This window comes from Pteropus alecto, unplaced genomic scaffold (genome assembly GCF_000325575.1).
Source record: "Pteropus alecto unplaced genomic scaffold, ASM32557v1 scaffold87, whole genome shotgun sequence".
NCBI lineage: Eukaryota > Metazoa > Chordata > Mammalia > Chiroptera > Pteropodidae > Pteropus > Pteropus alecto.
In genome coordinates, this window is record NW_006443225.1 from 21,203,677 (window position 1) to 21,215,225 (window position 11,549).

Genomic DNA, 11,549 nt, shown 5'->3' on the forward strand with positions numbered 1-11,549 from the left:
CGCGCCAGACGCGAGGACAGCCCCGGGTCCGGAGCAGGACACGGTCCTCTCCGGACCTAGGAGACGCGAGGAACGGCCGGAACGCGAAACGTTCGGTGTTGAAGGCAGAGGATTTGGGGACCCCCTTCCCCCACGCGCCCCGCCCTCAGCTGCACCTGTGGCTGAGGCTCCCAGCGCCAGCCGCCCGGGGGCACTTGGGGGGCGGGTTGGAACCCACCGCGCTGACCGCTGAGTTTTCCCTTCGCCTCTCGACTCCAACGATAGGGGGTGACCAGGAGCCCGGCTCTGCGCGCCACGCTTCTGGGTTCTCCGGAGCCAGCGGACGCAAGAGAAAGATGCGCCTTCTGTGGGGAGGGGGCTTGCCAGGTAGTGGAGATTCTGGCCATTGAAGGGGGCGGGGGCAGCCGGGTGTCGCTGCCCGACGTCCAGCGCCAGAACAGCAGGGAGCACGCCGGACCTGCCGGGTGTCCTCAGGGAGCTCGCACGTCCCACGTCCCGGCCGCGCGGCCCCCTGAGTGTCAGCCCCATTTCGGTGGCTGCATTTCTGTAAAAGGAGCGTGAAAGTAGCTAATGCTGCCGTGGTGCTCGCCATTCGTTCTGAGAGCTCGCCACGTATGGAATCCAGTTCCCCACAGCAGCCTCTACGCGGTAGATGCCCTTATCCCACCGGAGCGCGAATGGGGAAACCGAGGCACGGCGTGTTTTCCCCGGAGGTGATGCGGCTGCGTGGTGCCGCCCCAACTGGGCCGAGCGGAGCCAGTGCCCTTTCGCGGGGCGCGAGTGCACCCTCCCCGCAGCAGGGCTCACGCGTCCCTTCTCAACCCCAGGCCCGGAGCACTGGCACCAGAGCTTCCCCATTGCCAAGGGCAAGCGCCAGTCCCCTGTGGATATCGACACCAAAGCGGCCGTTCACGACTCCTCGCTGAAGCCTCTGCGTGTCAGCTACGAGCAGGCGACTTCTCGGAGGATCCTCAATAATGGTCACTCTTTCAACGTGGAGTTCGATGACTCCCAGGACAAAGCAGGTCAGTGTTTAAAAAATAACCCGCGCCCTTCGGCCAGTAGCCGGTTTCCCACCTGAACCGGGGCGGGGCTGGGGGGGGGGCAGTGCGGATCCCCCTTCCCAGCCCAGGAAGTGCTGCTCCGGGCGGGGACTTGCACAGGGGCCCGGCCCCCGGGAGCGGCCGATCACCCCGAGGTGAACGGGGCTGCTTCTCCCCCCAAAGCCCTGCTTGCTGTCTGTGCCGGGCGCTGGGGAAGGGAGGCGAGCCTGTGCAGTCACCGGAGGCAGGGTCCCCTGGCAGGAAAGCCCGCAGCGATGGGATTTGCAAAATCGGAAATTTTAAGAGTCTTTCGAAAACATGTGTTTTCCAGAATTGATGCCTGTGCAGTAAAAAGTTATCTGAGTCAGGCAGCAGGGAGGAGTGATGAGCACCTGACCATTTAAAATGCTGAAACTCTTGGAAACATCGTACTTATGGGTATTTTCTGGGCGTTGGGCTGGGGTGACGGAGGTGACAGTGTATCTCGGTGTCTACGCAGAAATTCATTCCACAAATGAAGACGTTTTAGAGTTGGTAGATCACTGGGCCGTTACAGACAAAACCAGTTACCATCATTTCCTCGTAACGAGCTGTTGGCAGCATGCCATTGCATTCTTTTTTTTTTTTTTTTTTCATATTTAGAACTAGAATACCCTCATTCAGACCTCGGAGCGGCCTTCTTTGCCCGGGGTTGAGTTTATTGCCAGTGACCTATTTTCCCAAGCGCTTTCCTCTGAAGGTCACTGAACGAACGCGATGCAAACTCATCAGGCTTGCGGGCGGGGTGGGGGTCGGAGCCCTGGAGCAGAATGAGACCCCGCAGGGAAAACGTTGCACGGGGCTGTCGGGATTCGGCCGCGGCGGCTTCCGGCGCAGACACGTACGTGCAGCTCTAACTGTCAGGCGGGCTCCTCCTTTTCGGTACCTATCCAGCGATTCAGTACAGTCTCGAAAAAGATTCTTCTTCCCCTCCTCCCCACTTTCCAAAAACCTTTGACACTTGGCTTTATGAAAGGACGATTCGGAAAGGCAGTTTGGTGGAGGATCATGCAGAGATAACAGCCCAGTGCGCACGCGCACGCGCATCCTGGAACAGGGTCAGGACTGACCAGATTTCGAGTATCAGACTGAGTGGAGGAGACAGGTCCTCGAGGGCTCTGCTAAGTCGCGCCCCAAGCCCGCCTCCCCCTCCAAAGGAACAACGGTCCAGTGATTAAGTTGAATGTAAGGGAAATAATGCCTTTCCTTCACGTAAACAAGGTGATGTGTTTAGATTATGATAGCACAAGGCCAAAGGTCTGGGCAGTATTGGCCGTATAGAAAGGACGCTATATAATTTGATGTTTAGTTATGTAAAAACAGAAAGAAGCGAGCTACTTTAGTCTGTAGCTGTCAACTTTTTTTTTTTTAAGAGGCAGATCGAATGTATGTTTCAGCGTTGCTAGTAAAATCATTGTTTTCAGTGGGTGGACAAGTTACACGCCTCATTGGATGCTGCACAGAATCCAATATAAAATGATATGCCAGCCGAGCACTTCGAGTCTGTTCGGGAACAATGACGAAACAAGTGTCTAACGAATGGAATCAGACGAGGTGACTCTCTGCGCGCCTTATAAATTTGATCATAAAATAGATTGTTCCAGGACTACATGTCCCCGGGAAGCAGACTTTAAGCATTTCATCTGGCAACTGCGAGCATAGACCAGGGTCACACAGACCTGGGGTCAAGTTCCAGCTCTGCCACCAAGTAGCCCGGCGGCCCAGGGAATGACAATAACCCGACCTCTCTACATTTTCGTTTTCTTAACTGTAAAATTGGAGTGACAGTAGCACGGCGCCACAGAGGACAGATTAACTGGGACAGTGGACACAAAGCGCCTGGCCCAGGGCCTGGCACGCAACGTGCCTCAGGAGGGGACCGTGGCTGTTGTCATGTCTACACACCGTCTGACAGTTTTCACTGGCTATAGCTCTCATGCCTCTGATAAGATTTCTAAAGAAAGTTTTGAATGAACTGTAAGATTACCTCTCATCGCTTGATGGCTTTTTAAAAATTTTATTTTTCTGTGCCCCTGCACGTCCCATTTGTCACAGGAAAGCATGTACTGATTTTGCATGGCGTTATTCTATAGTTGCACATCTGACCATGAATCTGTCAAGTTCTGATGGATTTCTGCACGAGCCGTGACTAATGGGAGTCAGGCACATTTTCTAACTACTTCTCGTGGCATATTATGAAAGGTGGCCACGTTTAGGTTGTGAAACATGAAAACCAGGTGGTCTAGTTGGGGGCTCAAACCCATGGTTTTAGAGACAGATGTATTGTTCACTTAGTTCTTAGATTAAAACAAAAAAAGTCCTAACTCACACGATGCGATGCGTGATGAGCTAGGCACCCAGGGCAAGAGGCCGGGTCCCCCCGCCGGACCCGGAGCCCACAACGGGCGTGCCCGAGTACAAAGACGTGGAAGTCACTTTGCCAAGTGCCACGAGGAAGTGTCAGGAACGATGGAGACGCAAGGAGACTTTGGGAGCGGCCTGAGTGAGTCAGGCCCGGGGAAGTAAGGCCTAGGCCGAGACGCGAGGGCTCTGGGCGGCTCCGAGGGGCCTCCGGGCAGAGGAGGTAGGACATGGGGACTTGAGAGAGCACAGCGCCTGCTCTGGGCAGACAAGGGAGCGGGTAAACAGGAGGCAGAGTAAGAGGGGAGGAGCGGACGGTGGAGGGAACTGCCGTCCTTACCCGTAAAAGCCTCCTTCAGAATTGTGTCCACTCTCTCAACATTTTTGGTAGTGTTGGTTAAACAAGGAGGCTTTTTTTTTTTTTCTAGAATGCAGACTATATTAAATACAGATATTAAGGGAAAACACATTTGCAGAATTAAAAAAAAAAAAACAATTCTACCGTTCAGAGAAACACTCTTTAGACCTTTTTTTTTAAAGACCCTAGACTCTCAACTTGGAGGAAACGGTAGAGATACCTCTAGTCAAACCCTCTTAAAATAAACATGAAGAGACGATCGCCTGAGGTCAAGGAGCTTGCTGGTCGTCTCCTTCCCCGTTCGCTGCAGTGAGACCAGATGACAGTCACCTAGGAGTGGGGGTTGGATGTCTCTTTGAACGATAGCCACAGCTAAAATTTGTACGTGTGCACATGTGTGTACATGCCATGGTTCAAAAAACCGATGTGCTTTTCTGCACACTTAAGTCTAAAAATAATGTCTCATTTTGGTCATTCCATTTTTTTTAAATCAACAGTCTAACATTACTTTCTGTTAGTTGTGTTTTGTTAACATTTTTAGATGTCCTTTGCCACTTATTTTCTACTTTAAATCCTTCGGTTCATTTTCTTCCTCCGCCCTCCACCCCCCACCCCAGTGAGATTTCAGCCTTCTGGAACTTCTCATAGACTCAGATTTTCAAATATATTCTAAATGTTATCTTCTACCAGAAGTTAAACACACTTGGGGATCAGGAACTGAGCTGGCAGAATTCATTGCTATGTTTCAGCTTGAGAGAATTCTTTTTAAATGCGGAGTTAATAGGCTGTAACTAGCAGCTTGGGATAAAGCTCTCATCAACCTTCCAAATTCCTTTAAAAATAAACCTCCTTAAATTAATGAAAAATTGTTAATCCTGTTAGGTTTTTTTAAATTATTATTATTAAAAAATAACTCTCCCTGCTTGAGATCTTTTATTATGAGCTTTCTCTGAGAGAAAAGAATGGCAGTCAAGTTTACTAACTCCTGCTAACTTATTAACTTTCATTAATGAGTTTAAAACGCTTTTGCTTTATTACGGAGTTAGAGGCAAATATCATTGAAAAATTATTGCCCGGAACATTGAGTCAACCCATATCCACCCTTCACATTATTTCTGCTTTGTTTTTTGTGTTTTTTTTTAGAGATTAGAATTTTTTTATCTTTTTTTATCAATTCAAGAACAAGGGACTGGGCTCAGTTCAGGCAGACTCTGTGTGATACACTAGCCCCGTCCTTGGTTTCCAGGGACTTGCTTTTAAAGCTTTAAACATCCTTCCCACAAACAACCTTAGGCTGAAAGGAAACAGAACAGCAAGCGACAGACAGGGCTTGTCACACGTACCCAGCAGGACCGGCGAGGGAGGCCTCAGCGCCGGCTCCACTGGCGGACGCTGGGTTTAATGATGTTCACGCCAGAGGCTGGATTTTTTCCCTCTCGTGTAATTGTCATATGCCAGAAACTAAAAACGCGTGTTCTCTTGGATTTTAATGGTGTTTACTGTACTCGACGTGACAGCTAAACATTTCACTCCTTTAAGAGAAGAGGAAATGTGGGCGTCTTTTTTCTCAGATTTGTCTGCACCGACGTTCATTTCCTTCATTTTAGCGTGTAGCCCTGGGAATCTTGGCTGCTGCCAAAAAAGCGAAGCGGTAATGTGTGATTTAGTACTTTTCCAGCTATTCATGGAGAAGACCATTCACCTGCTGGGAGTTTTCTGTTTTTAGTGGACTTATTCATTTACTTCATTAATAGGAGAGCCCTTCCATGTTAATTTTAAAATAGATTATTGGGGATAGTTTATTTGTGTTTTGGATCTAAGAGAAATTATTGACATCCATGAAGGTCTTTAAGTTTGTTATTTGGATGCATCTTGTATTAAGTAGTAATAAGATGATTAGGAAGAAAAAACTTTTTAAATGATAAATTTTCAGTTTTTGGTTTGTATAGGTCGTCCGATTTATTTTAGTACGTCAGGAGTGAATATCTTATTTTCACAAGTAGCATATACTTTGTGTAATTTTTCCATGTAATCTGTACAGGAAGCCAGATTATAATATACTTTGTACTTATTTTGAGTTTTATATATATAGTTTATACAACTGAGGGCAGATCGTGAAAATTAAAGTCAGCTGGACCACTTGGTATTGAGATTTGGATTTAAATTAAGTTTAATAGAAAATCCATTTCTGTTTTTTCCAAGCCTTGTGGGACTTCTTTCTGTGGTACAGTAAATCACTGACTCTTCAGACCCCCTAGCAAGGCAGAGCCCCTTTACAGAGAAAAAAAATAAAATAAATGCCGCCAGCAGTTTCTGGTCTCTTTAAAAATTATTTTTGCATTAGGAAAAACAGGTTTCATTCTAAGTTGGAGTCATTTAGAAAATAGTATGTGGCAATCGAAACAAGTAAATAACTAAATAGATCTGGAATATAGCATCGGCTTCCCGTTTTTCAACCAAATATTGTCTTTTCTATTTTTCAAATAAAAAGACAGATGCTACCTTCATTCAAGTTTACGGCAATTTATTATTATAACAATGTTTTTGAGAGACTTCATTGACTAGACTCTGCGCTAACCATTTGCTGAGAAACAACCAATTAGTCGAAGAAGACAGGAAATGCTGCTTTTGAAAGCGATTAAACCTTAAGAATTTAATAATTTTTAAAAATTACAACGGGCTTCCAATCTACCTAGTAACATAGTTTTATTTTAGTAGGAGCTAAAACACAGGTATCTGGTATTAATGGGTTAGTTAGCACAAATCCGATTAATCATTTTATTATTTAATAAAAGCTCATACACATTCCTGCCTAATTCTAAATGTTATTTGAAATAAGTAAATTAGGATGGAATCTTAGGGTCTGTAAGGGAATGAATAAGGATAAGAAATAGCAACAAGCTTTGTTATTCTTTTAATTTTAAGATTCTCATAATTATTCTTCGCAGGGAAAGGAGATAAATTTAGAAAGATCAGTTATCACAGATGCTTAATATGATTTTATGCAGCTTGCTTTGCCACTTGGTAGAATTAACAATGTTACAAATGGTTTTTATGATCAGCTACTCAACGACTTTAAAAAGTTATTATAAAGGAATTAGTTTCAATATCAATTTATTTCATAAACGTATATTTTGTTTTAAGGGTATTTCATGAAAAATAAGAATTCTCTCATTTTAAAAAACTTATTTGGGGGAATAAGGCTAATTCTTTCCTTATAGAATTATCAGATTAAAAAAAAAACTTTTACGATGTTATTTTTAAGCTTCAAGAGATATGATTTTATCAGAACACATGCAAATGAATGTTCCTTAACAGATCTACAATGTAACGCCATTTATAATTTTTTCCATTTTTTTTTTTTCTCCTGGCCTGTTGTAAGGCAGAGCGGGCAGCCGGAAGCTCCCCTAAAATGTCTTGCCTGTGGCTTTAGCTTTTCTTTGAGCAGAAGTGTTGCTACCCTTTAAGCATATTTAGGTGAAGTCAAGTCAGCAAACTTGGTTGCAGGTACAGACTTTGTCCCGTTGTTTTGCAAAGCCAAAGTAAGTTTGGGCTCATCATTTTCCGGAATTATAAACCAAAGCTAATAAAATACACTTATAGGAATGTGTTTTAATCCTAGGTCTAGAGAAATAAAATTGAAATAGTGGGACTAAACTTGTTTCAAAAGCTTTAAAATATATCGGTTAAATCCCATCCACACGTATAAGTTTTGGGGAGGGCGGGGAAGCAGTGATCTCTATTTTAATCCTCCCTTGAAACACAACTCCTTAATCATCTGCAGACAGACTGTGGTCCGGCGTGGCCATTTCCAGTGCTGACTTTACTGGGACCGGCTCCGTCAATGCCGTGGGGCGGTTTTTGAAGTTAGAATTTTAAGTTCTGGGAGACACTGGAGCCAGCGCTCCGCAGCGCATGCGGTGGGCGATCGGTGAAGTCTGAGGGAGGCCGTGGGCGATCGCACCCATTTTACGGACGAGGGAATCCAGATCAGAGAGGTTAAAGAGAGCATTTTAAGGGAACCAAGCTGGTTAGCAGCGGCGACCACCCGAATTCCAAAGACTTTGGAAAATCGGATTTGGCACTCTTACGACCAAGGATGCTTCCAGCGCAGGGCCGGGGGCGCCGCCAAGCCCCAACGTATGCAGGGGTGCGCGCGCAGCACCCTGGCCAGCGCCCGGCACGCCCCAAGGACAGCTGGCAGGGGAGTGTCACTGTGTTGGGAAGACGCACGGGAAGGCACCCATCCTTCACCCGACACACACGAGGGCAGAAACTGTCGAAACAATGTCGTTCAGCACTGGACCAAACCTGAGTCTGGATTTCATTTCAGGTCGAAAATATTGCTCCAGGCATAACTTTAGTAGGATAAAACCGGATTAAAAATGGTGATATTTAGGAGCGTGTGTGTTTCCTGTGCTCGCAGATGGGTAGGTGTGTGTTTACCTGTGTGCACACATACACGCACGTCTTTTCACCTTTCAGTGCTGACGGGAGGGCCCCTCCAGGGCACTTACAGACTGATTCAGATCCACTTACACTGGGGCTCATGCGACGGGCAAGGTTCCGAGCACACTGTGAATCAAAAGAAATACTCGGCAGAGGTAAGACACGCTCTTTTCTTTCCAGGGGAAAACGTGAAGTGATATTTGGCATTAATTTCAAAAGCTTAATTTTGTAAATTCGACTCACATCAAGGGGACCACTTCTTTTACAAAAGAACTTCACATGGGCTTGTCACCTTTATTCGTGGTATTACAGCTAATTTCTGCAAAACTTTCTCTACCACCTCCAAGGACACTGTTTGCACAAAGTAAATGAATTCAAATGGGGGGGGGGGAGGATCCTGTTTCAATATAAATCTAGAAATAGAGTTTGTGCGTTCCCTCAGAATATGCAACTCCTTGTCTTAGAGTTGTTGATGGAATCACTTGGCTACTGTGCCAAACAGTGGATAATTAGAATGAAAAGTTTATATTTAAAATTATCACATGGAACCAACCTGAGTGCCTATCAATAGATGACTGGATAAAGAAGTTGAGGTACATATATACAGGGAATATTACTTGGCCATAAAAAATGAAATCTTACCATTTGCAACAACATGGATGGACCTAGAGGGTATTACGCTAAGCGAAATATGTCTGACAAATACCATATGATCTCATTTATATGTGGACTCTAAAGAACAAAATAAATGAACAAACAAAACAGAAACAGACTCACAGATAGAGAATAAACTCATGGTTGCCAGATGGCTTGGGGGGATGGGTGGAAACGGGGAAGGGATTAGAAGCACAAATTGGTCGTTACAACGTAGTCACGGGACGTCAAGTCCAGCATAGGGAATACAGTCAGTGATATTGTAATGACTATGTATAGTGCCAGGTGGATACTAGACTAATTGGGGGAAATCACTTTGTATATTATGTAAATGTCTAACCACTGCTCTCTATACCTGAAAATAACATAAAATAATATTGTATGTCAACCCAAATTGAAAAATTAAAATAAAATAAAAAAAAAGATCCACTTCCTTCCTGTCTCCAGCTATGCAGCAGAGATCACTGGGGAGGGTCCGCCGGCTTTCGTGGGAAGTCACTGTCTGTGTTTTGTCTCCTGCTGCTGTAGCTCCACTTGGTTCACTGGAACACCAAGTACAAGGACTTTCGAGAAGCCGTGCAGCACCCCGACGGACTGGCTGTTCTGGGCGTTTTTCTGAAGGTTAGTGAATGGCCGGATTCTTTTTTCCCCCCGTTTTCAAGAAAAATGAAGCAGACAGAACATTTGTAACAAACAGAACATTCCGCCAAGAGCCTGGGAAACGCCGCTGGCTCTGAAATGATTCCAGGCCGGCCTTTCCCTCCTCACGGCTTTTGAGCATTTTCTCGTCCGGCTTTCCGGACGATAGTGCAGAACCCTGCGACCCGACCGGCGTTCTGTGCTCTGGCAGTTGGGGGTCACCGGCGACACTCGAGAGGGTCGCTCCAGGGGAACTGCAGGGGAGAGGCCGAGGGCGGCTGTCTGCACGGGGAAGTCACAGCGCCGGTGTAATCCGACCGAGACCCATGGGTGCCGAGTAACCAGTGGCGAGTTCGGTTCACTCTCTGGAGGAATTTTACGTCAAAGCGGGGTAGTCCCACCTGGCGTACTTGTCCCCTGTCTTCCCATAGATCGGCGATGCTAATCCAGGCCTACAGAAGGTCACCGATGCGCTGGATTCCATTAAAACAAAGGTACGTCGAGTTTGCTGCCGCCTGTGTAGGGCGCCGGTTCCCCACACCCCACTTGTTCTGGAAAGTTCTTTTGATCGACTGGAGTAGTCCGGGTTTGACCTGTGGTGTTTGGATGAGCCGTTAATGGAGGTAAAATACATGTTGCCTACATATTTAACTCTTCGTTATCCAAACGTTGATCCAGATGCTGGTCTCATGTTTAGCCTTCTCTGCTATGTAACCCCGCTTCCGCCCACTGGCCCGTCCGCATCCACGACTCGGAGACCCTCGTGAGCGCCGCGAGGCTGAGCGGCCATGTGGTCCAGCCACCCCCTCACCGGTGCAGCGGGCATTTGTCCGCACGCGCCGGGTGCGCGGCACGGCAGGACCTGGGAAAGGCCGTGGAGAACGCGGTGGGTGAGACCCCGCTCCTCGGCCGTTTCTGTTCTGTGCCCTCGTGGAGTTCACCAGGCCCGCGGTTCAGACCCCTACAGCACAGCCGCGTGCAGGTCACCTGCTCAAGCTTTGTGAAGCTGGAGCAGCCTGACTTGTGGAGTGCTCACCTGTCGCTCCTAGCTCGGCCCCCTTGAATCACGTAGAACAAACCTGACCCGAAAACCCCAAGTCGCGAAGCTCTCTGCGCCACGTGCACTGCAGCAGCGTTCACAGCAGCCCAGGCGCGGAAGCAGCTGAGTGTCCCCCCCCCGGATGGACGCATAAAGAGGACGTGACATAGACAGCTATAGGGCAGCATTATTCAGCCACACAAACAGAAGGCAATCTTGCCTCGCGTGACAAGGCGCACGGGCCTCGGCGACACTGGGCTCAGGGGCGGGAGTCAGGTTCGCGCTCACATCCGTTGAGCCATATTTCCAAGTCACATGTCTCCCGTGAAGCCCTTCTGCTTTGTTTCCTGGTGAAGGCACAGCTCTCTCAAAGTGTGGGCTCCGAGGGGGAGATGTGGGGCTCTCCTCCCCGTCTTCCTCCGCCTCCGATCGCGGACTCTTCTGACCTGTGCGTTTGCCTCCGCCAGGGGAAGAGCGCCGACTTCGCGAACTTCGACCCTCGCGGCCTCCTTCCCGGCAGCCTGGACTTCTGGACCTACCCGGGCTCGCTGACCACCCCGCCGCTGCTGGAGTGCGTCACCTGGCTTGTGCTCAGGGAGCCCATCGGCGTGAGCAGCGAGCAGGTCGGCTCCCTAACCCGCAGGGGGTGCGGGCGGGACCCCGCAGGAGCTCGGCTTGCCAGTCCCAGGCTCGGGTCACCCTCCTGCGCTGCTTCTGGCCTTGCAGGCCGCGCCCGCGGGCCGAGCAGATAAAGAGCCTCGGGCAAACACCTGCTGTCGTTCACCAGAGCCTCAGGCAGTGTGTTTTACGCAGTAAAACTGGACACCGTGGAGGGCTGAACGAGAAAGGTGCCTGTCACCTTTGTGAACTGAGACGGCGGAGTCGCGGGGCCACGAGGGTTCACGCGCGAGGTCCGGCCCCTCGGCTGCGCCCCTGCCCCGCGCGGCCTCCGAGCACTAGGCGCTTC

The 11,549-nt window shown here is 48.3% G+C and overlaps 1 protein-coding gene across 1 annotated transcript in view; it reads left to right on the forward strand.

The window, feature by feature from the left end:
- The first annotated feature begins 614 nt into the window (after nt 1-614).
- CA2 (carbonic anhydrase 2) overlaps nt 615-11,549 on the forward strand; it is a 12,095-nt gene continuing 1,160 nt past the window's right edge. The window contains exons 1-5 of the mRNA XM_006924105.3: nt 615-1,025; nt 8,287-8,405; nt 9,433-9,525; nt 9,975-10,037; nt 11,050-11,205. Coding sequence (XP_006924167.1) covers nt 653-1,025; nt 8,287-8,405; nt 9,433-9,525; nt 9,975-10,037; nt 11,050-11,205 — 804 coding nt within the window. The 5' untranslated portion in view covers nt 615-652. The remainder of the gene's footprint in view (nt 1,026-8,286; nt 8,406-9,432; nt 9,526-9,974; nt 10,038-11,049; nt 11,206-11,549) is intronic.